Source organism: Oryctolagus cuniculus, chromosome 10 (genome assembly GCF_051225735.1).
Source record: "Oryctolagus cuniculus isolate XC-2025 breed Fujian yellow rabbit chromosome 10, ASM5122573v1, whole genome shotgun sequence".
NCBI lineage: Eukaryota > Metazoa > Chordata > Mammalia > Lagomorpha > Leporidae > Oryctolagus > Oryctolagus cuniculus.
In genome coordinates this window covers 117,466,391-117,493,525 of record NC_142876.1, presented here as the reverse complement: position 1 = coordinate 117,493,525, position 27,135 = coordinate 117,466,391, and the positions used below count along the sequence as shown (strand labels likewise).

Genomic DNA, 27,135 nt, shown 5'->3' with positions numbered 1-27,135 from the left:
TGTCCACCCATATTCCTTCTTTGAAGAAATGCCTCTTCAAATCCTTCATATGTTTTCAACTTGGGTTATCTGTATTTTCGCTGTATTCTAATAATTCTTTTTTTTTTTTTTTTGACAGGCAGAGTGGACAGTGAGAGAGACATAGAGAAAGGTCTTCCTTTTTCCATTGGTTCACCCCCTAAAATGGCCACTGTGGCCAGTGCACCGTGCTGATCCGAAGCCAGGAGCCAGGTACTTCTCCTGGTCTCCCAGGCCGGTGCAGGGCCCAAGCACTTGGGCCATCCTCCACTGCCTTCCTGGGCCACAGCAGAGAGCTGGACTGGAAGAGGAGCAACCAGGACAGAATCCAGCGCCCCGACTGGGACTAGAACCTGGTGTGCTGGTGCCGCAGGCAGAGGATTAGCCTATTGAGCCGCGGCGCCAGCCTAAGAATTCTTTATAAATTGTGGATACTAGGCCCTTATCAGTTATATAACATGAACATTTCATCTTATTTTGTTAGTGCCTTTTTACTTTAATCCGCTGTGCCAATTTAAAAAAGATTTATTCGGCTGGCGCCGCGGCTCACTAGGCTAATCCTCCGCCTAGCGGCGCCGGCACACCGGGTTCTAGTCCCGGTTGGGGCGCCGGATTCTGTCCCGGTTGCCCCTCTTCCAGGCCAGCTCTCTGCTGTGGCCAGGGAGTGCAGTGGAGGATGGCCCAGGTGCTTGGGCCCTGCACCCCATGGGAGACCAGGAAAAGCACCTGGCTCCTGGCTCCTGCCATCGGATCAGCGCGGTGCGCCGGCCGCAGTGCACCGGCCGCGGCGGCCATTGGAGGGTGAACCAACGGCAAAGGAAGACCTTTCTCTCTGTCTCTCTCTCTCTCACTGTCCACTCTGCCTGTCAAAGAAATAAAATAAATAAATAAATAAATAAATAAATAAATAAAAAAGATTTATTTATCTGAAAGGCAGAGTGACAGGGAAGGAGAGACCTTCCATCTGCTAGTTCGCTCCCCGAATGCTGACAACAGCCACGACTGGGTCAGGCGGAAGCCAGAAGCCAGAGAGCATTAACAGAAAGCTGGGTCAGGAGTGAAGCAGCGAGAACTGAGACTCAAACCGGTATTCCAATCTGGGATGTGGCCGTGCCAAGCTGCTGCTTAACCCAGTGAACACCCACTCTTTCACTTTCTTGATGGTATACTTCTTCTTCTTTTTTTTTTTTTAATTTGACAGATAGAGTTAGACAATGAGAAAGAGAGACAGAGAGAAAGGTGTTCCTTCCGTTAGTTCACCACCCAAATGGCCACTATGGCCGGAGCCATGCCAATCCGAAGCCAGGAGCCAGGTGCTTCTTTCTGGTCTCCCACGTGGGCGCAGGCGCCCAAGTACTTGGGCCATCCTCCATTGCCTTCCCAGGCCACAGCAGAGAGCTGGACTGGAAGAGGAGCAACCGGGACTAGAACCTGGTGCCCATATGGGATGCCTGTGCTGCAGGCGGAGGATTAACCAAGTGAGCCACGGTGCCGGCTGATGGTATACTTTTTTTTTTAAAAAAAGATTTTATTTATTATTTATTTGAGAGGTAGAATTACAGACAGTGAGAGGGAAAGACAGAGAGAAAAGTCTTCCATCTGTTGGTTCACTCCCCAAATGGCTGCAACAGCCGGAGCTAGGCTGATCCAAAGCGAGGAGCCAGTAGCATCTTCCAGGTCTCCCACGTAGGTGCAGGGGCCCAAGTATTTAGGCTATCCTCTACTGCTTTCCCAGGTGATTAGCAGGGAGCTGGATTGGGAAAGGACCAGATGGGACTAGAACCAGCGCCCATATGGGATGCCAGCGTTACAGGCAGAGAATTAACCTGTTATACTTCGTAGCACAAAGGTTTTAAATTTTTTTTTTAAATTTTATTTTTATTCATTTGCGAGGTAGAGTTACAGACAGTGAGATGGAGAGACAAAGAGAAAGGTCCTCTGTCCGTTGGTTCACTACTCCAATGACCACAGGAGCTGTGCTGATCCAAAGCCAGGAGCCAGGTGCTTCTTCCTGGTCTCCCATGTGGGTGCAGGGGCCCAAAGACTTGGGCCATCCTTTACTGCTTCCCCAGGCCACAGCAGAGAGCTGGATTGGAAGAGAAGCAGCCGGGACTAGAACCGGTGCCCATATGGGATGCCGGTGCCGCAGCCAGAAGATTAACCTACTGCACCACGGCGCCGGCCCCAAGTTTTAAATTTTTATACAGTCCCATTTATCTATTCTTTTTCTGTTGCTTTTGCTTTTGGTGTGTATCTGTGAAACTATTTTTGTTTTTTTTACATTTATTTATTTGAAAGGCAAAGTTACAGATAGGGAGAGACAGAGAGAGAGCTCTCCCATTTACTGGTTCACTCCCCAGATGGCAGCAACAGTCCGGAGTGGATAAACCAAAGCCAAGAGCTTTATTTGGGTCTCCCACGTGGATGAAAAGGGCCCAAGCACGCGGGCCATCCTCTGCTACTTCTCCCAGGCCATTCACAAGGAGCAAGATTAGAAGTGGAGCAGCCAGGACTTAAACTGGCACTCATATGGGATGCTGGCATTGCAGGTGCTGGCCCCTATGAAACTATTCTCTAACCCAAAGGCAGTCTTTAAAGAGTCTTACAGCTGTAGCTCTTACATTTAAGTCTTACATTGTGATCCATTCTGAGTTAGTTCTGCATATGCTGGGAGTTGGGGTCCAACTTAATTCTTTTGCAAGTGGACAAAATAATAATTATTTTGATAAAAATGACTAGGGCGGCATATCTAGGAGACAACACAATGTGCCCTTCAAAATGTACTCTCAGAAGTGTCTCCACAGCTGCGGAAGACACTCAAGTGCACTAACTCACACCTGGACGAGCATGGGGCTAAACAACTGGTGGCACAAACCCCGCCGGAACTGCGGAAAGCGTGTGGGCAATGGAGCTAAAAGGTAAGTTTGTTTCGGTAAGACCCACACACAGTTCTTTTGTAATACACATTTTTCATGCAATATTGGAAGCTCCGCCTTATTTTTCCTCTCCTACACTGCAGAGAGCACACAGTGGACGATTGTGGAGGGGCACAGGGTGGAATCGGGGGCACCACAGTGGTTCCCGAAGGAATGGACTTTGCAGCCAGGTATCCACTCCCCCTGCATGCGTGGGCACCGGGTGAGTGTGGGAGCAGAACAAGACAAAAACTCCCCCTACCTGATTCAAGTGGTCGAATAAAGACCAGAGACAGAGCCATGAACAAACCAAAGCCACGCTATGCTGGACTGCAGACGGCAATGGGGAGCACCCGAGTGTGAAGACGACAGGGGGTGGTGCCAGCACCACAGGCCCTCAGAGGACAGGGAAAGGCTGAGATCAAGGGCTCCAGGACTGCAGCATCACGGACTACACGACACCAGGCCACTGTGGCTTCTCTGGACTTCAGGACCCTAAAAAGCAAATGGGCACCATCACGCTGATGAGCTTCTCCGAAAGCTTTGGGCATTCAGTGAGTTAACACGTAGCAGGCAAGCCAAGAATGGCAGGTACTGTTAACCATCAACGTCCCCTCGGGAGTGTGACGTTCTCAGAGACGGGCAAGTGACTGCTGAGTACACGGAGTCCCGGCCCGGGCTCCAGCTAGGGGTGGACTGGCCAAGTAGAGCACGCGGCTTCCCGATCACGGACACTGGCAGCCCTACCCCGCAGCTCAGCCCCGATTCGGCCCGCGGGGGCCCAGCCACTGCACAGCTCTGCACACCGCTCGCTCTGCGGAACACGCTTCTGCGCTGGTTCTACTTGAATCCAGACGTGGGGATGTTTACTCACACTTTAAAAGTGCTGGCACCCCCTGCGTGGTTTTTTTTTTTTCCTCCAAGAATCACTGGACTGCCGACTTCCTCCCTGCTTTGTCTTATTCCTAGAAGTAGCTGAGCCAGTGCTCCGACAGCTTGGCCCCGAATGCAGCCCTTTCTCTCTCATGCCACACTGCTCCAAGGTGTGTCTCACTCTATAAGGACCTTAAAGGGCTAGGCGAACTGGAGGTGTCAAGTTTAAGTCCACCTGAGCCAGGGACTCTGCTCATTTTTTTTTTTTAAATATTTATTTATTCATTTGAAAGGCAGAGTTACAGAGAGGCAGAGGCAGAGGCAGAGAGAGAGAGAGAGAGAGAGAAAGAGAGGTCCTCCATCGGCCAGTTCACTCCCCCAGAAGACTGCAACAGCCGGAGCAGCCCCGATCCAAAGCCAGGAGCCAGGAACTTCTTCCAGATCTCTCACACGGGTGCAGGGAGGGGCCCAAGGACTTGGGCCATCTTCCACTGCTTTCCCAGGCCATAGCAGAGAGCTGGATGCGAAGTGTAGTAGCCGGGACTCCAACTGGCATCCATATGGGATGCCGGCACTGCAGGCGGCTCTACCTGCTATGCCACAGTGCTGGCCTGGGACTTTGCTAATTTTGACAGGCATGATTTGTCCACGTTTTATTAAGTATTGTTTTGAAAAAAGATTTATTTTTATTTATTTAAAAGGCAGAGTTACAGGGAAGGAAAGACAGAGAAAGAAATCTTCCATCCATTAGCTCACTTCCTAAATGGCTGCAATGGCTGGGGCTGGGCCAGACCAAAGCCAGGAGCCTCAACAGGGTCTCCCACATGGGCGCAGGAGCCCAAGCTTTTGGGCCATCCTCTGCTGCTTTCTCAGGTGCATTAGCAGGGAGCTGGAGTAGAAGTGGAGCACCAGGGCTGGGCCAGGCCAAAGCCGAGAGGCGGGAACTCCATTTGGGTCTCCCATGCGGGTGGCAGGGCCGTCCTCCCCTGCTGTCCTAGGTCTCCCAGCAGGGAGCTGGAGGGGAAGCAGCGCAGCTGGGACTGGAACCGGCGCTCCGCCACGGAATGCTGGTGTCACAGCCCCTTGTTTTGTGATTCTTACAGCTGAAAACCCAATTTGGAGAACATACCCAAGAAAGCTGGTGCCCCTTTGCCCTCTTCCCCTAACAAAATAATCTGTACAAAGTGATTCACAGTGGAGTCATCCAAAAACAGTGACCAAATGGAGCCAACCTAGGTGCCCATCAACCACTGAAGGATCAAGGAAAATCCCTCAGGGGCTGACCTGAGGAAATCCCATGAAACCAACAACAACAACATTAAAAACAAAAAACCAGCAATCATTTTCTGAACACGATCAGTTTTCTTATCTGTGAAGTGGAGAATACAGCACCCAAACCAAAAAGGTATCGTGGGGCTTAAACTGGTTATCACACAAAAAGTACTGAGAGCGGGCCAGCACCGTGGCGTGGTGGGTAAAGCCACTGCTTGCAGGGCCAGCATTCCATACGGGTGCCAGTTCTAGCCCCGGCTACTCCACTTCCAATCCAGCTCTCTGCTATGGCCTGGGAAAGCAGCTGCGTGGGAGACCTGGAAGAAGCTCCTGGCTCCTGGCTTCGGATCAGCCCGGCTCTGGCTGTTGCAGCCAATTGGGGAGTGAACCAGTGGGTGGAAGCCTTCTCTCTCTCTTTCCCTCTCTCTGCCTCTCAATAACTCTGATTTTCAAGTAAAATAAATACATCAAAAAAAAAAAAAAAAAGTACTGGGAGTAGCTGTGGACACCCAGGAAGCCACGGGCCTCGTCCCGTCCAGTGCTCCTTTACCAGACACGCCCCCTGGCCTTTTCCCACGTGTCGCTTCTTGACGTCTGCCACTGACTCACCGTGACCACTTACGGTTATTAACGGGAGTTCTTTAGAACAGATTCTCTCTTCAGTTCTGAGGGTATGGGCTGCTGACTCATCTGATCAATGTTTAATCAGGATCGGTACCTAAAATTAGGCATTTTAATAGCTGGTACTTAAACAAGAAAGTTCAAGGTGACTCTTAAAAAATTCATCTGGTGCTTCTTTCCAGTTTATGTAAATGCTGACTTCTAAGAGCGACTGAGGGATCAGAGAGCTTTCTCCTCCCCAGCTCTGCAGGCTCTCACCCTCCACCTACTCCTTTCTCACCCTTCATTGACCATGACGCGGCCATGCACACGGGCCCCAGGGCAGTCAAAGCGACCCCGTAAAACTATATTAGGTGCAAGGGGTTATTAGCACTGTGGGAACACCCTGAGTCCTGCCCTCCGCAGCAACGGCAGAACCTGCCTGGGGAACACGAGCAAGTTCCTTCCCCAGCACGTTCCCACCCCTGTTCCTCTCGGGGAGAAATGCCCAGCTTCCCTTGTCAGGGACCACAGAGGCTCTCGTCAGCGGACAGGGACAGAAAATGTCAACTGCGAAGACTGGCAGGTGACTGCAACTGTGGAGAACTGAGGGCTGGGGACACGTGAGCGGCTTACTGGAAGGACGGAATCTGATCGAGTCAAAGATACGGGTTTCTCAGAAGCCTAGGAAAGCAGGAAGAAAACCTGCCTTTCGACACATGGCCTGGGGCAAGACTCGGATGAGAGAAGGAAGAGGAGACAGACAGACAGTGTGAGATGGGGATTGACCTGCGGGGCCCAGGCCCTCCCATCCTCCATTCTTTACTTCTTGCAAAACCAGCTAAAGACGGGCAGCACGCTCTGCGCCAACGCGCCGAGAGGGGAGAGCCGTGGTGTCACCCCACTGGACACGGCTTCAGAGCTCGCACCTTACAGAAAACGCTCAGGGTCCACCCGACACCAGACCCCCCCCAAGGCTTCCTCAGATTCATCTCTGTCCAGGGGAGTGGGGAGGCAGTCACCCTCCCCAGTGCGCACGGGCCCACCCGTTCCAGTACGTGGCAATGCCCCCTTGCCCCGCGCCCTCTTTGGAGAGCCAGGGAAGTCGGAAAGGCTACTGCATTTGCTTCTTCCTCTCCAGCGCTGCACGCGTTTTGGGAAGGAGACTGGGAGGGAGCTTGCTTCGGTCCCTTACGGCACTGAGTTTCCACGAAACCTTGTCTGTCCTGGGATTCAGAGAATCTGTTAACTGCTTTTGTAATGTTTTCAGCACAGGGTTCTTTGACTCATGCTTAGAAATTGGGAAAGAGGTTACGTACTTAAGACAAAGGTTTTCAAACTTTATAAAAACAAGTGGACTGGCTTTTTTTTTTGGTAAAGGAAATCTTACAGGGAACTTCACTATGGTAAAGAGATAAATGTGACTTCTCTGGTCAGAGCGTGGGTTGGGGGACACAGGCTTCATGCTCTCAGCCACTGCCTCTCCCTTTAAGGAGCCCCGAACATCTCTGGTTGAAAGGGAGAGGTCGTGAACATTCAGACAAATAAACAAACGAGGTAATGAATGGGGATGAAGGAAAAACTGTTTCTCAATACAGAAGTAGAGCTGGAAAATCACTGTGGAACCATCGTGGTGAAGACTGGTTAGAGCGGGAATCAACAATACATGCCAACATAAACACATGCCTGATATGAAACAGGGTGTAGGGGCCGGTGTTTTGGTGTGGTGGGTAAAGCCACTGTCTGTGATGCTGGCATCTCACATGGTCACTGCCTTGTGTCCTGCCTGCTCCACTTCTAATCCAGCTCACTGTTAATGGCCTGGGAAACAGTGGAAGATGACCCAGGTGTCTGGCTCCTGCCATCCACATGAGAGACCTGGAAGAAGCCCCTGGCTTCTGCCTGGCCCAACCCTGACCATTGTGGCCATTTGGGAAGTGAACCATCACATGGAAGATCAATCAATCAATCTCTCTCTCTCTCTCTCTTTCAAATAAATAAATCTTTTTTTTTTTTAATTAAATTTTTTTTTGACAGGCAGAGTGGACAGTGAGAGAGAGAGAGACAGAGAGAAAGGTCTTCCTTTGCCGTTGGTTCACCCTCCAATGGCCACCGCGGCCGGCACGCTGTGGCCGGCGCACCGCGCTGATCCGATGGCAGGAGCCAGGAGCCAGGTGCTTTTCCTGGTCTCCCATGGGGTGCAGGGCCCAAGCACCTGGGCCATCCTCCACTGCACTCCCTGGCCACAGCAGAGAGCTGGACTGGAAGAGGGGCAACCGGGACAGAATCCGGCGCCCCGACCGGGACTAGAACCCGGTGTGCCGGCGCCACAGGCGGAGGATTAGCCTAGTGAGCTGCAGCGCCGGCCCCAACTCTGCCTTTTAAAAAAATTAAAAAAAATAAGAGACTGGGTAGCTGATTCCTGGCTCCGGCCCCAGCTCTTGAAGGCATGTGGAAAGTGAACCAGCAAACAGAAGCTCTCTGTCTGTCTTTATGCCTCTCAAACGAATAAAAAATAAAATCAGAAAATAGACAACAGACATAGCAACTAAAGCTAATATACGATCCCTGACTGTGTCAGGTACCTGAGGGGAAACAATGCCGTAACGGACATCATTGGGATGCCTGACATTTGGCCTACGGATTGTCAGTGCCGTACCCACACCGGGTCAGGTCCATCTCCCTGAACTTGGTGACCGCACTGCGATTCTGTTACACAATGTTCCTCTCGGGAGACACAGCTGAAGCAGGTGGCTTGCTTACAGGGCGCATGACACAGGTGACCCACTCTCACACTTCTCAGAAACAAACGAGCAGATTCAGTGTGCTCACAGGGACAGAGAGCAGCAGTTCTCAAATTAGGATCCTGGAGGTGTACCCGCATCACCCTGGAACTCATAAAAATCCAGAGCTTTGGGCCTCTCCCTAACCTACTCAGCCGGCTGTCTGGACGCAGGGCCTAGCAGGCTAAGTTTTAACCAACCCTCCGGGTCACTGAGATGCAGGTGGTGGTGTGAAGACTCTCAACGTAAAGGGAGTGAGAAAACAACCGAGGTGAAAGGTTACAACTGGTCAGTCTGGCAAATTTCCTATATGATTCCTGAAACCCTTCTCTGGGTTTGAAATTATTTTGAAATAAAAAAGGAGGAATAACAACAGTGAAATGACTGGAGACAGTGCGTGATGTGGAGGGGAGAGCCTGGAGGCAGGAGGCGGGTCACGAAGGCAGATCCGGCCTGGGAGCCGACCTCGCTGCCACTCCGAGGCAGAGCGGGCAGTGGGGGGCGGCGGTCTCCTTCCTGCAGGGGGTGGCCGTCGGCGGCACTGACCTGAGTAGGAGAGCCCGGCGATCTCGACGAAGAGGTCTTCTTCGGAAAAGCTTTCGGGCAGCATGAGGAAGGCCGCCGTCGCCGCACTCCGCAGGTTTTTATCGAGGGCTGATCTGAGGATGACGTTCTCGCTCATCGCCACGATTTTCACCTGAAAGAGCGAGAGGCTCCGTTACAAAGATTCCAGAATTGGGTCACTGCTCAAGCCATGGCTTCATGTGTGCACTGGAACCGTCCTAAACTCTTACCACTGGAGATCTTGCAGCATTAGTCCAGAGGACACAAAATTATTATTGTTCCAATAAGCAGTCCCAGGATCTCCTGTTCTTTGCCAAATCCAGAGAAACTGTGATGCCAGAAACGTTCAGAATGCCAAAGAAAGCAAAACAAATGTTCCTCTTTAATTGAGAAAGAACAAATATCCTTTTGGAAATTTAATATTTTTAAAATTTTTTAAAAGATTTTATTTCTTTATTTGAAAGGCAGAGTTACAGACAAAGAGAAGAAGAGACAGAGAGAAAGGTTTTCCATCTGCTGGTTCACTCCTCAAATGGCCAAATGGGCCGATCTGAAGCCATGAGCTAGGAGCTTCCTCTGGGTCCCCGACACGGGTATGGGGGCCAAGCACTTGGGCCATCTTCAACCCCAGGCCACAGCAGAGAGCTGGATCGAAAGAGGAGCAGCTGGGACTAGAACTGGCGCTCATGTGGGATGCACGCTCTGCAGGAGGAGGCTTAGCCCACTACACCACAGTGCCGGCCCCCTGGTGTTATTTTTTAAGAAAGTCGGTCGTGACTCGTTAGAATGATTTTGTGATCGCTAATCAGTCATATTTCACAGTTTGAAAAACCGTGTTACACATCAGGGAAGAAAAAACAAAAGAGGCTTACTTTTTTTAAAAAAATATTTTATTTATTTATATGAGAGGTAGAATTACAGACAGAGGGAAAGACAGAGAGAGGTCTTCCATCCACTGGTTCACTCCCCAGATAGCCACAATGGCCAGAGCTGAGCTGATCAGAAGCTGGGTGCCAGGAGCTTCCTCTGGGTCTTCCACATGGGTCCAGGGGACAAGCACTTGGGCATCCTCCACTGCTTTCCCAGGCCATAGCAGAGATGGATCGAAAGAGGAGCAGTCGGGACACGAACCGGTGCCCGTATGGGATGCCAATGCTGCAGGCAGAGGCTTACCCCACGACACCACAGCGTCAGCCCTTATTTTAAAATTTTATCATCTCACTGTCCTTCATGTAATATTCTAGGGGACCTTAAGGCGTTTTACTCCTGTACTCACCTGTCTTCTTGCTCATATATAACCTAGGAAGTTCACGTTCTAATTCATGATTCCTGGATACACAGGTTTTAAACTCGACTAAGCAAAAAGCAAAGGAAAATAGCTACAACAGAAAAGGCACGTATCTTGGAGATAGGCCTGGGCTCACCCATGGCCTGTGTGAGTCTTGGCAAATTATGTAACTTCTCAGAACTCGAGTCCTTATCTATGGGATAATAAATTCGGATCAAAGAACTGTCACAAAGATAGAATGCAGTAATAAATGTAAAGTGCCTATGGCCACCTCGCTGAAAAAAAAAAAAAAAAAGGACCTTTCTCCTCAACACACAGCAAAAGCTCCCGCTGGGACTCTCCGAAAACCCCATTAAGATGTGCCCCGAGGTTCTCTGTCTTAAAGACCACACTGTAATTAGGAGAGCGCAAGTCCCAGCTCCATCTCCTATGAGCTCCGTGGCTGCGGCACAATCCTTTATCTCTAAGATGGAGTTAATAACTGGACCAAGCCCCCAAGGCAGCTGGAAAGAAGAGGGGCGATGCTGAGGACAAACCATGCCAGGGCTTCTCTGGGCCAGGGGTTCTCACCTTAACCTTCACACGGACTGGCCCAGGCCCCAGAGTGTGCACACCTAACAAGCGGCCCACGTCGCTGACTCTGCTGCCCAGGGACTGTTTCTGAGAGTGACTGCTGTAAGACGCACGCGCGGAGGCACGGGTGCTAAGCTGCTCTTCAGAGTGGCGTTGTCCGTACACTCACACCATAATAGTTTAAAATATCGGGTTGCTTTCCAAGTGCTTGGGCCCTGCACCTGCATGGGAGACCAGGAGGAGGCACCTGGCTCCTGCCTTTGGATCGGCGCAGTGTGCCAGCTGTAGTGGCCACTTGGGGGGTGAACCAACGGAAAAAGGAAGACCTTTCTCTCTGTCTCTCTCTCTCTCACTGTCTAACTCTGCCTGTCAAAAAATAAATAAAATAAAATAATAAATTAAAAAAAAATATCGGGTTGCTTTGACTGCCCTATACACAGGAAAGGGGTGCCGACTACTAGCAGGGTTTCCCATGTCTCACAAATGTGTCCACCATCTATACTATACGGCACCGCCAGTGAATCTTCTACTGTAGGAGACAGGGCAAAACTCGCTTATTTGTCAAACATGGATGACTGATGACAAAGTAAGAAGGCACATAAAAGACACTCTACAAGAAACTGTAAAATCAAGCGTGATTAGAAAAGAGAACAATGTGTATTCCCCAGCTATTCTTCTCCCTCTTGTTTTTTAAATAACTATGGAAAACAGGATTATAAAATTGAGAACTATTTTATATATCAGGCTTAAGAATCTAAATTCTACCTTTTACTTTTTCTGACACTTTTTTAGGGGGATATTTCTAACAGGCAAACCTCACGTCACTTGATTGATCAAGTGTGGATTTTCTCCGCAGGTGTGATGATGAGGACTCCACAGACCTTAACTAAACCTTTAGGGCTGGAGCCTGGTGTAGGAGGTTAAGCCTCCACCTGCAGTGCCAGCATCCCATATGAGTGCTGGTTTGTGTCCCGGCTGCTCCTCTTCTGATCCAGCTCTCTGCTATGGTCTGGGAAAGCAGTGGTAGATGACCCAACTGCTTGGACCCCTGCACCCACATGAGCGACCTGGAGGCAGCTCCTGGCTCTTGGTTTTGGATCAGCCCAGTTCTGGCCATTGTGGCCATTTGGGGAGTAAACCAGAAGATGGAAGACCTCCTTTTCTGTTTCTCCCTCTCTCTGCCTGTAACGCTACCTCTAAAATAAATAAATAAATCTTAAAAAAAAAGGAAAAAAAAGAAATGAAAACTTTAAAAAACATTCAGCACTTGGGGTGAGTTTAGTGTTACTGCAATCATCCGCAGAGAGCAGAACCAAGGGACAGTGCAGGGAGATGCGTTTCCTAAGGATGCCCAAGTTGATGGCAGGAATCAGGGTAACACCTCAGACTCTGTCAATCAAGCTCTCAATGTTTTAAACTGTTCTCATGCATTCAGCTAAGGATGTATTCTGTTTGATTTATCTTGAAAGATGATTAGAGCAGATTTTAAGGTACTGTAATTCCTGTGTTTATTCCTTGAATAATTTTCCCAAACCTTGTATTCCATATCGAACCACGGATCTAAGAGGGTGACCTCGTCATTTACTGAGGCTCAGAGGCGTACAAAGATTTCCCCAAGACAAGCGGTCACCCACCGGCCCAGGACCCAGGTCCCTGATCTGTCCAGGGCTCCACAGCCCTGCGACGCCCACATATCTGCTTCTCAGTGGTTCTTCACCCTTTGTTTCTTGGGTGGTTTTATAGAAACTCACTGCAATGACAAGCTATTTGGGGATGCTACTAACTCAGAGATGGAAAGGGTTAAGTTTGGGGACATTTTCCTGGTTAACAAAACACCACTCGTTGTCCGAGAAAGCTGTCCTAGTTGCTTTGTAAGAAAGCCGTCTGCTTGCCAGTTTAAGGTTAAGAGAGTGAACATAAAAGCATCCTTACTGAAAGGAAAAATGTCAATTCAGAAGGTCCTGGCACTGTGCTGATCTGGGTCTTCAGTGATAGGTGAACCAGGAACTGGTCTCAGCGGCACCACTATTTGTTGTGCAGAGGGAGAAGCCAGAGAGCTCTTGGGGCACTGCCAGAGAGGCCTGGGAAAAGGAGAGTCCTCAGACTTGGGAGCAGCCGTTTGTGTGTGACCGGGAGTGGCCTGACCTGAACTGCATCGGCAACGCTGCACAGAGTCCCTGGCCACAGGCGACGAGCTCTGTGCTGCAGGGAGGCGGGGCTGGGAGGAGGTTCACAGGGGAGATCTGTGAGTACAGAGGGTCACAGGTGGTCACAGGGACACTGCTCGAGCTGCGGGGAGTGCAGCCCGACCCAGCGGCTCTCATCCTCAACCACCAGGACGGCGACTTGTTCTCACAGTCGCTGCTTGAGGTCGAAGAAGAAACAATGGACATCAGAGCCGGGGGACCCCTGAGAGCCAGAGGACCCTCGATTTAGCCTGGGAGACCCCCAGTTTAGCCTCTCTTAGGACTTTGCCATTCCTTCGGCACACCAGAGAAGGAGATGGCTGTTCTCTGAACGGCAAAACGGATGACTCAATCTTCTCATCTCAAAGGCCAAAGGCCCCAGCACTTGCTCACAGCGGCTCACAGCCAAGACTGGCTCTCCGATTCCCACTTCAGGGACTTTTCCATTCACAGTCAATGAAGCTATGGGAAGGTGATGGCTGTACAACCCCATGAATTCGCTCAAAGCCACTGAACTGTGCACTTCAAATGGCTGAGCTGTGATGTATGAATTGTACTTCAAAGATGCAAATAAATTAAAATCCTCTCAATACGATGGTAGATACCAACTCTGTTAACGCTTTAAAAATTCAAGCAAAATTATCAATGTGAGGGATCTTCCAAAGAGAAGTTTCGTGGAAAACTGAATTAAAAGAGAAGTTTATTTTGGTGCAAACATTTTGGAAATCCATTCACCTTTTTGATAACATGTATTTCCACGAGCTTTTCAAAGACTCTGCATACCTTTAGAATAACATGACAGAAGGATCCAACACACATGCACAAAACTTATAAAAAGTAAAGAATGTTTTTAAGAAGAAAACAGTGGGGCTGGTGTTGTGGCACAGCACATTAAGCTGCCACCTGTGAAACCAGTATTCCACATGAGTGCTGGTTCCAGTCCCAGCTGCCCTGCTTCCAATCCAGCTCCCTGCTAACACCCTGGGAAAAGCAGCAGAGGATGGCCCGTGTGCTTGGGCCTCTGCCATGCACTGAGTACTGGAAGAAACTCCGGGCTCCTGGCTTCCATTTGGTTCAGGACTGGCTGTTATGGCTATCTGGGGAGCGAACCAGTACTTGGAAGATCTCTCTGTCTCTGTCTTTCTCTCTCTGTAACTCTGACTTTCAAATAAATAAATAAATTTTTTAAAAAATTTGCAAAATTTTAAGATAATTATGAAACTTAAGACAATGTAACTCCCTTTAAAACACATAAAACAGAGAGGCCAGAAGTGCGGCACAGCTGGTAAAGCCACCACCTGCAATGCCAGCATCCCATAAAGGCACTGGTGCTAGTTCCGCCTACTGACTTCCTATCTGCCTCCCTATTAATGTGCCTGAGAAAGCAGGGGAAGATGGCCCAAGTGTTTGGGCCCCTGCAACTATGTGGAAGACCCAGATGAAGCTCTTGACTCCTGGCTTTGGCCTGGCCCAGCCCTGGCCATTGTGGCCATTTGGGGAGTGAACCTGTGGATGGAAGATCTCTCTCTGTGTAACTCTGCCTTTCAAATAAAGAAAATAAATCTTTTAAAAACACAGAAACAGACGCCTTACTCATATTCTTAAAATTCTTTGTTAAGACATTCACTCCTATTTCTATTATTCTTCATTTTATTTGAAAGGCAGAGACAGAGAGATCTCCCATTGGTGGTTCACTCCCCAAGTGCCTGCTGAAGCCAGGATCCCAGAATTGAATCTGCTCCCCCTCTTGTGTGTGTGTGTGTGTGGGCGGGGGATGGTGCCTGGAATCCAAAGACTTGATCTACCACCTCTGCCTCCCAGGATGTGCACTAGCAAGAAGCTGGAACTGGGAGCAGAGTCAGGACTCAAACTCAGGTGCTCCCATGTGGGGCGTGGGAGTCCCAAGTGGGGACTTGACAGCCGTGCCAAATACCCACTCCTCTCTCGTTTCTTGTCCGAATTGCTACCACACGCTCTTTTCAGGTTTGTTCATCAAGTTTGATCTTTGCTGCCACCTAGAGGCAAAAGTGGTTTATGTAAAGCTTGCTGAGGCTATGGGCGTTAGAATGGGAGGGAGAGTTAATTTGCTCATTTAGCTCATTTTTCTTCTTTTAACCATTTCTATAGTCAACACTTTATAATTATTTTTAAGATAGCTTAATTTTCTTGTGCTGGAAGCTTAATAAGCCTGAGGGACACTCATTAACAATAACATCTTCGTCTCTGATTAGGATGGGAATTGCAGTTTTTGTGCAGTATGAGTGTGGCTGCTACTCCTTGCCTTGACCTGTTCTTCCGAGAGCTGACACTTAGGTCAAATCTGAGGTCATTTCCAATGCTTACATTCTGAGATTCCATGGCATTTCCAGTTTCTGAAACTTTATTAAAAAACAACAACAACAACAACAACAACAAACTTGGGGCTGGCGACGTGGTGCATTGGGTTAATCCTCTGCCTGCGGCGCCAGCATCCCATATAGGCACCAGTTCTAATCCCGGATGCTCCCCTTCCAGTCCAGCCCTCTGCTATGGCCTGGGAAAGCAGTGGAAGATGGCCCAAGTCCTTGGGTCCCTGCACCTGCATGGGAGACCAGGAAGAAGCTCCTGACTCCTGGCTTCGGATCAGCGCAGCTCCGGCTATTGTGGCAATTTGGGGAGTGAACCAACGGAAGGAAGACCTTTCTCTCTCTCTCTCTCCCACTATCTGTAACTCTACCTGTCAAATAAATAAATAAAATCTTAAAAAAAAAAAAAAAAAACCTGAACTATTTCAAGACTGTGGTACAGAGAATAACACTACATTTTAACATTCCATCTCATTTTGTCTCAAAACAACAGAGACAGAAAAGGCCAGAGAGAAGGGAAAGACCCCCTTCTGAGTGTGTGGGAAGTGCCAGCCACTTCAGAACCAAGGTCAGTGTCATCAGATCCAGCACAGATCAGACAATTTCAGTACTGGGGAGACTGCTGGTGGTGCTGGGCCACACAGCGACCCTAGCCCTGGTCCGCCAGATTCAAGAACACCTGTGTTTTTTTCTAGTCTCACCATTCTCCTTCCAATTTCCAGCACCTGTCTGGTAGGCAGGGTAAGTGCTGTCACCCCCATTCTACAGATGGAGTGAGGTTCTGAAAGATAAAACAAGTTGTCCAAGTTAAACAGCTACTAAGCTGCCAAAATGAATATGGTCCAAGGCTTGCAATTCCACATTCACTTTGCTTCCCATCAATCTATCTAGTTTTTGAATTAAAAAAAAAAAAAAACCTGGAAAAAAATGACTATTTGCAATTTCAATTGCATTTATTTGCTCAGGAGCTGTTTAGCTTAGAACTTAGTAATTCAATACTAAATTATTTCAGTAAGTCTATTGTTTCTGGACTTGCAAAACACGTTTTTCCTGAGACAGGTTCTGGGGTGCAGTCAGTTAAGCTGTGGCTTGGGACACCATCATCGCGTATCAGAATGCCTGGTGTGAATCCTGGTGACACGCTGCTTCTGATCCAGCTTCCTGCCAGTGCACCTGGGAGGTAGCAGACGATGGCCCAAGCACGTGGACTCCTGCCATCCATGTGGGAGAAATGGATGGCATTCCTGGTTCCTGGCGTCAGTCCGGACAGGCATTTGGGGAGTGAACCAGCAGAGGGAAGATCTCAGCCTCTCTGCTTTTCAAATGAATGAATTTTTGGAAAAATGTTTCTCCTGGGGCAGGCGGCCGGCACACGGTACAGATGCCACCTGGGATCTCTGCATCGCCGACCGGAGCGCCTGGCTCACGTCCTGGCCCCCTCACTCCAGGCCCAGCTTTCTGCGATGTGCATCCTGCTGATGAGGTCCTTGGGTCCTTGCGACTCACTTGGAAAACCTGGACTGAGTTCTAGACGCCTGGCTTTGGCCTGCTCAGGCCTGGCTGTTGAGGCACTGGGGGAGTAAACCAGTGGATGGAAGCAAGCAGGCCCTCTCTCTCTCTGCTTTTCAAATAAATAAAATCAATTAATCAATAAAGAGAAAAAGAATCCTGTCATTAGGATGCTTTCTCTGTCTTTGCCTTTCAAATAAAATGAAAATAAATAAAAGAAGAAGAAATCATGAGCTTAAAAAAGGCTTTTTCTGGCCGGCACCGTGGCTCACTAGGCTAATCCTCCGCCTTGCGGCACCAGCACACCGGGTTCTAGTCCCGGTCGGGGCGCCGGATTCTGTCCTGGTTGCCCCTCTTCCAGTCCAGCTCTCTGCTGTGGGCCGGGAAGGCAGTGGAGGATGGCCCAAGTGCTTGGGCCCTGCACCCCATGGGAGACCAGGAGAAGCACCTGACTCCTGCCTTTGGATCAGCGCGGTGCGCCGGCTGCAGCGCGCCAGCCGCAGCAGCCATTGGAGGGTGAACCAACGCAAAGGAAACCTTTCTCTCTCTGTCTCTCTCTCTCACTGTCCACTCTGCCTGTCAAAAAAAAAAAAAAGGCTTTCTCTGAAGTGAAGATTACATGTGGTGAAGTACACACATCTTAAGGGCATAGCCTGATGCATTTTTGCATATGCATATACCCACACAACCACTGCCCAGATCAAGTGTTTGTGGACTTTTTTTTAAAGATTTATTTATTTGAAAGACAGAGAAAGGTAGAGAGAGAAAGAGAGGGAGAGGGAGAGAGAGAGAGAGGTCTTCCATCTGCTGGTTCACTCCCCAAATGGCTACAATGGCCAGAGCTGAGCTGATCCAAAATCAGGAGCCAGGAGCATCTTCCAGGTCTCCCACATGGGTGCAGGGGCCCAAGGAGTTGGGCCATCTTCCGCTGCTTTCCCAGGTGCATTAGCAGGGAGCTAAATTGGAAGCGGAGCAGCCAGGACTTGAACGGGTGCCCATTTGGGATGCCGGCGCTTCAGGCCGGGGCTTTAACCCACTGCGCCATAGTGCTGGCCCCATGGGCATTTTAATAAGCTACACTTGGGGCCGGAGCTGTGGCGTAGTGGGTAAAGCCACTGCCTGCAGTGCTGGCATACTAGGTGGGCGCTAGTTCGCATCCTGGCTGTTCCACTTCTGATCTTTAGGTTCACCTTTCCCACTTTCAGCATGAAAAGGCTTTCTGCAAAACAGTCTTCCAGAGGTTCTCTTGAGTTCTAATGTTGTTATTAAATAGTGACTGGGGCCGGTGCTGTGGCGCAGTGGGTTAAAGCCCTGGCCTGAAGCACTGGCATCCCATATGGGTGCTGGTTCTAGTCCTGGCTGCTCCTCTTCCTATCCAGCTCTCTGCTGTGGCCTGGGAAAGCAGTAGAAGATGGCCCAAGTCCTTAGGCCCCTGAACCCACATGAGAGACCTGGAAGAAGCTCCTGGCTCCTGGTTTCAGATCAGCGCAGCTCCAGCTGTTGTGGACACTTGGGGAGTGAACCAGCAGATGGAAGACCACTCTCTCTGCCTCTCCTTTCCTCTCTGTGTAACTCTGACTTTCAAATAAATACACCTTTAAAAATAAATAGGCTGGCACCATGGCTCAATAGGCTAATCCTTTGCCTGAGGTGCCGGCACCCTGGGTTCTAGTCCCGTTTGGGCACTGGATTCTGTCCCGGTTGCCCCTCTTCCAGTCCAGCTCTCTGCTGTGGCCCGGGAAGGCAGTGGAGGATGGCACAGGTGCTTGGGCCCTGCACCCACATGGGAGACCAGGAGGAAGCACCTGGCTCCTGGCTTCGGATCAGCGCAGCGCACCGGCCACAATGCGCTGGCCGTAGGGGCCACTTGGGGGGTGAACCAACGGAAAAAGGAAGACCTTGCTCTCTCTCTGTCTGTCTGTCTCCCTCACTGCCTAACTCTGCCTGTCAATAAATAAATAAGTAAATAAATAAGCTACACTATTAATAGGAAGCCCAGGTACAAGGCAGGGGAATCCTGACATCACATATTTCTCCAAAGAGGTTTTCATGACACAAGTGAGCCACGACTGTGCAGTCCTTGCTCCGCCTCCTCCACAGCTGTCTAGAGCAGCAGCGGCACGTCTCGGTGCCAGGAGCCCCTCACGGTCAATCCACGCCTTCCCTTGGGGGCCCTCGGCCCTCGGCCTGCACAACAAAAACTTCCTTCACTGTGGGATGTGCGTGAGGTTAAAGGCATAAAAGAGCCCCTCCTCGTCCCCTGAAAAAGAGGGTTCTCACTTGCACAAGTGCCCCTCCTGCTTCCCTTGGTTCCCCCCGCCAGGTCGTGACGCAGACAGGGAGTCCTTGCGAGGGCCAATGCTGCACCATCTGGACTTCCCAGGCCCCAGAATCAGGAGCTGGACAAATCTCCCTCTCCCTGTGAATGCTTTGTTACAGTAACACAGACAGACTGAGGCAGTCCCAGGCGAGGAGGAAGTAAGGACAAGGCATCACCCCGAGCCCGAGGAGGACAGTGGCAGCAATCAGAACACGTCCCCAGGGAATTCAACCCACAGTTCCCAAATGCATGTGATGTGCCAGGCACTGCCCTGGCACCTGTGGGCTACACCTCGCCAAGCACAGCCTCCATGGCACTCAGGTGGGCCGGCGCCGTGGCTCACTAGGCTAATCCTCCTCCTGCAGCGCTGGCACCCCAGGTTCTAGTCCCGGTCGGGGCACCAGATTCTGTCCCGGTTGCCCCTCTTCCAGGCCAGCTCTCTGCTGTGGCCAGGGAGTGCAGTGGAGGATGGCCCAAGTGCTTGGGCCCTGCACCCCATGGGAGACCAGGAGAAGCACCTGGCTCCTGGCTCCTGCCATCGGATCAGCGCGGTGCGCCGGCCGCAGCCGCCATTGGAGGGTGAACCAACGGTAAAGGAAGACCTTTCTCTCTGTCTGTCCTCCCAAAAAAAAAAAAAAAAAAAAAGCACAGGTGATCTCAGCAGTGCCGAGAGGCTCCGCTGCAGCCCTGGGAGCCTCCCTTCTCGTCCTCAACGATGGATCCTAAGCCGGCACCTGGCACATCCTCAGCGAGCAGCAGCAGCAGTGTGGGCGTCCCTAGGGCGGCTCTTCCACTCGCAGCACAGTGGACTCCACACCTGCGGGGCTTCATCCCTTCATCCCAGCCCAAATCCCGACTCTGCACACACCAGCCAGGAGTCCTACAATGCAATCTGCCTGTGACGCTGTCCACTGGGTGCTAGAGTCGGATGCCCCAGGACTGCCCCACTTGACCACACAGCTGAATGTCGGAGTCTCCCACCACTCCCTCCTCTGGTTTGAGAATTTGCTAGAATAAAGGCACTTTGTTGCCTATTACCAGCTTATTATAAAGGATATGACTCAGGGAGAGATGGATTAAAGACACACAGGGCAAGGCACCAAAGGGGAGGGACGGAGCTTCGGTGCCCTCAGCTGGGAGACAAACCCGCTGGCGCCTCCATGTGGTCGTCACGGCAGCTCTCCCAACCCTGCTGTTCAGGGTTTTCATGGTGGCACTGCCTGGGCACAACCGATCAGACTCAATCCCCAGCCTCTCCCCACTACCCGGAGGTGGGGTGGGGACAGCTGAAGACGGAAGCTCCAGGGCTCTCATCATTCGGTTACTGCTCTGACCTGTCCTGAAGCCACACAGGGGCTCATCAAATGTCACTCAACAGCACAAGCTCAGGGGAGGCTGAAAGGGACTCATGACCCCATTCGCTAGGAAATGCCCAGGGGTTTCAGCAGCTCTGGGCCAGGACGCAGGGATGAACAGCAAACACAACTTCCTTACTGTAACAGCACCGCAGGGGAATATCTCGATATTGTTTGGCAATGAATTTCACAGGGAGTAAGAGGAAACTGAGAGTCATTTCCACTTGCTGGGGGTGAGGTCGGGGGGGCGTCCTATCTCATTGCAAGCCCAAGGCTCGGAGACCCGAGGCATCCCTAACTGTGGAGCCCCAACAGCACTCACAGGTTTCTGGAGCCGTCCAGCGACGTACAAGTTATTCCAGTTGAGGAGGTCCTCGACCAGGACGCTTGTGCTGATAACGCCGTATTTGATAAGCTGGAAGAGGAAAGGAACGGCATGAAAGAGAGCAACACAGCAGGCTGAAGCTTACGCAAGGATGAAACCCAAGGAAACAGGGGAGATGCGTGACCAAAATGTTCGCCTGCCGCATGTGCATCTCCACCAGAACCTTTCAGGTTCGGTGTCCAAGACTCACCCGTCCTTCGGTGCGTGAGCTGACGACTAATCTGACTGAGGTCTACGAAACAGTCCTGGCAGCATGGCCCTTAGACACCATCTAGGTCTGGTCTTTGATGGATCAGAAACCAAACACCAGGTCCATCCCAGCCTGAGAAGTGAGAATTGAGCTCACGCTCCTTGTATGAGAAGTAGGCGACCCAAGGCCCACAGAGAATCCCTAAGAATCACAACCACGTTCCAGAATTCCCGTCCTTCTCCCGATGCCTGTTTCATCACCAAGGACAAGACATGTTCCGGAATTACAAGTTCCTACTGAGGGCCGGCGCTGTGGCACAGCACGTTAAGCCTCTTCCTATGGTGCCGGCATCCCACATGGGTGCTGGTTCGTGTCCTGGCTGCTCCTCTTCTGATCCAGCTCTCTGCTTATGGCTTGGGATAGCAGTGGAAGACGGCCCAAGTGCTTGGGCCCCTGCACCCACGCTGGAGACCCTGAAGAAGCTCCTGGCTCCCGGCTTCAGATCAGCCCAGCTCTGGCCCTTGTGGCCATTTGGGGAGTGAACCAGCGGATGGAACATCTCTCTGTCTCTCCCTCTCTCTGCCTGTAACTCTACCTCTCAAAACAATAAATAAATCTTTTTTTAAAAAAAAGTTCCTACTGACATCCTTTCTATAGTAAACGTCTCTCCTGCTACTGACATTTCAAAAGCTTTTATAACTACAAAGCAAGATCCAAAAACAAAACCTCTTTATCAGCACTAACCACATGGAATTGGGGGTAAACCCTGAGCGCAGGACTCTCAGGTTACAAAGCCCCGTCTGTGTCAACAGATCTCTTCAGACCCGCTCTGCCAAGCTCCAGGATCCAAACACCTTCCCAGGCTGCAAATACCTAAAAAGCAGCCAAAGAATTTCCATGAAAAAGCACAGTCCCTTTGATATATAATTATGCCCAAACATTTGGTTACTGGAGCTTGTAATATTGTCTGAAAACTATTAATTAGAGATAGGCTCAGCCTAATACGAATGACGGAGGAAGGCAGAACACAGCGGGGTGCCCTGCGTGACTACAGGGAGTGCACTGCTGTGCCCAGCAGCTGCCCCCGGCCTCAGCACCGCACAATGCTCTTCTGCTGCGGGGAGGGAAAGGAGACCCCACGGGCCTGGAAGCGGAGGGGAGCGGCACCAAGCAGCCTCAACCTTGGAGAAATCCTTTACTCTCCCTCAACTTCAGTTTCCTCATTTGCAGAACGTAGCTGGCAGCAGGCAAGGGCCTCAAAGCCGAAAAGCAAATCCGTGGCCCTAAGGGCCTGTGGACATCGCCCACCACAGCGCTCACTGCCCAGCCAGGTTCAGACAGGTCTTCAGCTCCCTCTCTGGTCAGAAGTCCAAACTCCTGCCCTTCAAGGTGTGGCCCTCTGACTGGCAGCAGAGGGAGCCTGTTCAAAACTGCAGAACCTCAGGTTCCATCTCGGGCCAGCTGAGTCACCATCTGCAGCCCCACCAGACCCCCAGGTGACCCGTATGCTGGTCAGTCTGACGGCCCTAAACACTCAGCAGACGAAACCCACTGTCAGCCCTGGCCGGGCTCATCCCCAGGACGCATCTGATCGACACCGGCAGTGGTCCCCACAGGGACCCTGGCTCGTTCTTGGCATCCCTCTTGGGGCCTGGGGTGCTTCCTGTGAACGACAGCTCGGCAGGGCTCCCGCTGTAAGAAAACCCGAGTGTCTCAGCTGCTCGCCAGTATCCCTCCCCGTCAAGTCCCAGCCAACTGGCAGTCAGAGGTCCTCCCCCATCACTCAGCATCAAATCCCCTGCACTGCACCATATTTCTGGAGATGAGGATAACTCTCAGCTGCCGTTTCATTCCCTCCACCACATGCCTGCAAAGCCAGGAGCTAGATCTCCCATCCACATCTCCCACATGGGTGGCAGGGATCCAACCACCCACACATTACCACCTGCTGCCTCCCAGGGTGCATAGCAGCAGGGAGTCGGAGCTGGGAGAGCAGCTGAGATTCAACCAGGCATTTCGAGTCTGGGGCGTCAGTGTTCCAGGGGGTACCTCAACCACTATGCCGAACAACTGCAACTGCACCCCCAACAGGACCGTAATGCCACAGCAAAACTAGGCAACCACCTGACCAAAGGCAAAAAAAAATATCAGTCACATCTGACCACGTTCTCACCCTGCAATCAGAGTCAAGGACATTGTCTGATTGCAAGGACACAGGCACGAGTGCGAACCGGTACTCCAAGAACAAAGGGTGGCAACCACTCCAGCGAAGACACAGGCCTGCAGTCACGTACCCTACCGTCACACGTGATGAGGGGGTTGTAGTAAACCCCAGCTCCGTAGTTAGTCTGGATCGAGGAGATGATCCGGGGCCCCAGCACCTTCAGGAAGGAGTAGTGGCTCCTGTTTTTCTTCAGGTTCTTCGAATGCCATGCCACAGGGTCATCCACTGTAAACACAAAGTCCAGCATGGCGTTCTGCGAGGTGAAGAGGAGCAAGGTTTCAGTACCGACTCCTGCAAAGGAAGTCGGACCGGCCAGAAAGTTCCGGAACACTGTATCCCTGTGATTAATACGCCTGGGGTTGTCATCCGAAACGTAAGCAAGCCTCTGGCATGGATCCGAGCTCTGTTATCATAAACACAAATAATAACTGGCATTGCTGTACCAGCAGGCTTGTGAACACACTTTACATGTAGCACAGCCAGCAGCTGGATCCTCAAAGCAACCCCACAAGACAGGAATGACTTCATCCAGTTTACCAGAAAGCATCCAGGGCCCAGGGCAAGCTCTCTGCCCAAGGGCAGTCGGCGAGCAGCAGAACTAGGCGGTATGGCTGCCGAAGCACCGGCTGCACTGTCCCATGGCTGAATGTGCTCCACTCTCCTTCCAGATCAGATTAGCAGCCTATGGACAAAACCCTCTCAAGCACAACACAAAGCGAAACGTTCCTTGAACTCTCCCATCCGCTCTCCACTCACCGCGGACCCTTAATGAGCTCCGACACCCCCAGAACGGAGGCAAAGTGCTCAAAGGCTACCGGGAGAATAAACTGTCGCTAAGTGGACTTGACAGAGGAACACAGAATGGACTAACTTCATCCAAGATGGTGGGGTGAGCAGGAGAAATCAGCCTAGAGATGACAAACATGAATCTTTTTTTAACAAGGTTATTTATTTATTTGAGAGGCACAGTTACACACACAAAAAGAGAGAGAGAGAGGGAGGGAGAGAGATCAATTTTCCATCCACTGGTTCACTCCCCAAACGGCTGTAATGGCCAGAGCTGGGCCGATCCAAAGTCAGGAGCCAGGAGCTTCTTCCAGGTCTCCCACACTGGTGCAGGGGCCCAAGGACTTGGACCGTCCTCTACTGCTTTCCCAGGCCATTGCAGAGAGCTGGATCGGAAGTGGAGCAGCCAGGACTAGAACCGGCGCCCATACGGGATGCCAGTGCTTCAGGCCAGGACATTAACCTGCTGTGCCATAACGCCAGGCCCCACAACAGGAATCTTAAAGAACATGTGAGAGCTAAGCAGGCGAGCTGGGAGTACCGGGGGCAGCAGGGAGGAGAGAACCACATCAGAGGTGGGTGGAAGAGCCCGGCCTGTTCCAGGACGTGCCATTTCCCACAGCGGGAACAGAACACGGCTCCTGTGCTGGGAGATGAGGCCAGAGAGGGAGGCTGTGGGCCATGCTGGCACGCCTTCCTGCAGGTGAGGTGCTGATGGGTGGAAGGAGACACTGAGGCTGCGCAAACCGCGACAGGAAGCCTCTGCAAGCTTCCAGTTAGGAAAGGAAAGGGTTTTAGTTGATTTTGAGACAGACGTGGATGTTAGAATCTACAAGACTTGTTAACTTTCATGGAGCAAGTCAGAGAGATGGGGAGGGGAGAAAGGATCTTTTATTGGAGAGAATTCCAGGTCTGCTCAAAGCAAAACCTTCATGGAAAAACAAAGAGGTGGCTACCAGCCTGCGACGAGAGTCCCACAGTGTGACCCGTGCAGGGAGCATGGATAAACATGTTTTAAAAATGTGTGACTATGGGGGCAGCCACCTGCAGTTTCGGAATCCGTACAGGTGCCGGTTCGTGCCCTGGCTGCTCCACTTCAGATCCAGCTCCTTGCTAATGTGCCTGGGAAAGCAGCAGAGGATGGCCCACGTGCTTAGGTCCAGCCTCTGCCATTGCAGTCATTTGAGTAGTGAACCAGCAGATGGAAGATCTCTCCCTTCCTCTCTGTAACTCTGCCTCTAAAAATAAATAAAATAAATCTTTAAACAAAACAGTAACTATGTTAATGCATATTAGCAAAAACTGGTCATAAGCACCTCTCATGTATCTTGTCAACGGTAACTTGTAATTTTGCATATCCTGACAATTTAAAGGGAAGTACTGAACAGCAGTATGGATGGGAAGGAGGAATTCCATGCAACAGTACAGGCAGCCTCACCCGGAAGTGAGCACACGTTTACGAAGGCCCATCACAGCCAGGTGTGCAGAGCCGGGCTGTCCTACGCAACCTGCACAGGAAACTCGGCCGCCACAAGGGAGACCTTACCCTCAGGCTGCTGTGCCCAGTAACCAGGCTCGGCCCAAGCAGTCCCTTGTTAGCAGTGCGAGCCTGGGGACCCTACAGGTCACCCACTCACTTCTGCTGCTAGTGACCTCCAGCCCGAGTCCAGCAGCTTCCTCAAGTCCAAAGGTCCTTTAGCGTTTTCTCCTACTGCTAAAACGTGGTCCTCAAAGCGGGCTGCCCCCGAGAATGCCAGGGGAGGCTGTTTCAATTCCTGAGGCCTAGGACATAAATCAGCCTCCGGAACTGCAATCCACGCATCGCTATTGCCTCAACCCCCACCCCACTCCCCCCCCGCCACACACACACAAATTCCAGTGCGGGGCCACTGAACTGGAACCTCGCAGCTCTCTCGCGCTTCCCTCCGCCTCGCTGATCTCGCTCCCTCGCACCGCAGCTCACGCCTGCACTCGGTGTGCACGCAGCTAGCGGACACCAGGCGGGCTCCGAGGGGCCGCAGGGCAGCGGGCGGGGCTGCACCGGGAGGCTCCGCTCTCCCCGCAGCGCTCACCTTCTGGTCTGAATTGGGCCCCGCCTGGCGGAACACCCCGGAGCCGTAGGCAAAAGCCAGGCTCAGCTCGTCGGGGAAGTGAGACAGGATCTTTCGGAAGGCCACCCCCGAGCTCCGCAGCGCCTGCAGCGCCATGGGAGCCAGGCTCGCAGGCGGGAGGCCCAAGGCTGCAGGGCGGAGGCCGGGGCAGCGGGCGAGGCACCGGGAAGTGGACGCCCGAGTGGGAGCAAGGCTGAGCAGGGGGACGCCGGGGAGGGGACCGCCCGGGACCACACGGCCGCGCAGGCTTCAGGAGCACCGCCCAGCAGGTGCAGGCGCGCCAGGCTCGGTGAGCGGCACGGTCGCCGCCTGCGCAGCCTCCGCCCCTCGCCCCGCCCCTCGTGCGCACCCGCGTCTCCAAGACGCCAGAGACGGCGCTCGCCGGCTCGCGGAGACGCGAGTGCTTTGCAGCGCCTCCTGGTGGTCGGAGGAGCGCGCTGTCGGCTGAGCCCGGGACGGCGCCCTGGACGGCGCCCTGGACGGACGGGAGAGTCCACCCAAACCGGACTGCCTTTACCCCTTGAGAATCCTTTGTCATTTTCTCCTCAAATCAGTTTAGAAAATCCATAATGTCATGCGTGTGTACCGCGTAAAACTTTTATTAACGAAGTGCAGCTCACACCACGTAGAATCCACCCTAATAAAGTGTACATTTCAGCAGCATTTAGTGCATTCATCGACTCTATCTGGTTTCGGAACTGCAGAAGATTTAAAAAGTTCAGAGCAACACAGACAAAACCAACAGCCTTCTCAGCTCCTCCCTCTGGAATCACCACTGTCAGACTGGCTGTCATTTTTCCCCATTAAAGCCCTTTTCAAATCCCGAGATGGACTTCAA

At 51.7% G+C, this 27,135-nt stretch overlaps 1 protein-coding gene across 19 annotated transcripts in view; it reads right to left on the bottom strand.

The window, feature by feature from the left end:
* TAMM41 (TAM41 mitochondrial translocator assembly and maintenance homolog) overlaps window positions 1-26,646 on the bottom strand; it is a 70,995-nt gene extending 44,349 nt beyond the window's left edge. For 8 of the 19 annotated variants that reach the window (XR_016215076.1, XR_016215075.1, XM_089306648.1 and 5 more), the window contains exons 1-4: window positions 26,259-26,640; window positions 23,471-23,653; window positions 20,924-21,016; window positions 9,008-9,158 (exon numbers count right to left, since the gene is read on the bottom strand). Coding sequence is in view for 17 of the 19 variants with exons in the window: in XM_089306648.1 (XP_089162774.1) it covers window positions 9,008-9,158; window positions 20,924-21,016; window positions 23,471-23,653; window positions 26,259-26,393 (562 nt within the window). In the remaining 2 variants the exon portion in view is untranslated. Of the gene's footprint in view, window positions 1-1,875; window positions 3,429-9,007; window positions 9,159-15,115; window positions 15,651-16,337; window positions 16,629-20,923; window positions 21,017-23,470; window positions 23,654-26,258 lie in introns of those variants that run through there. The other 11 variants (XM_089306651.1, XM_089306660.1, XM_089306659.1 and 8 more) reach the window with 10 other exon arrangements.
* Window positions 26,647-27,135: the final 489 nt, after the last annotated feature.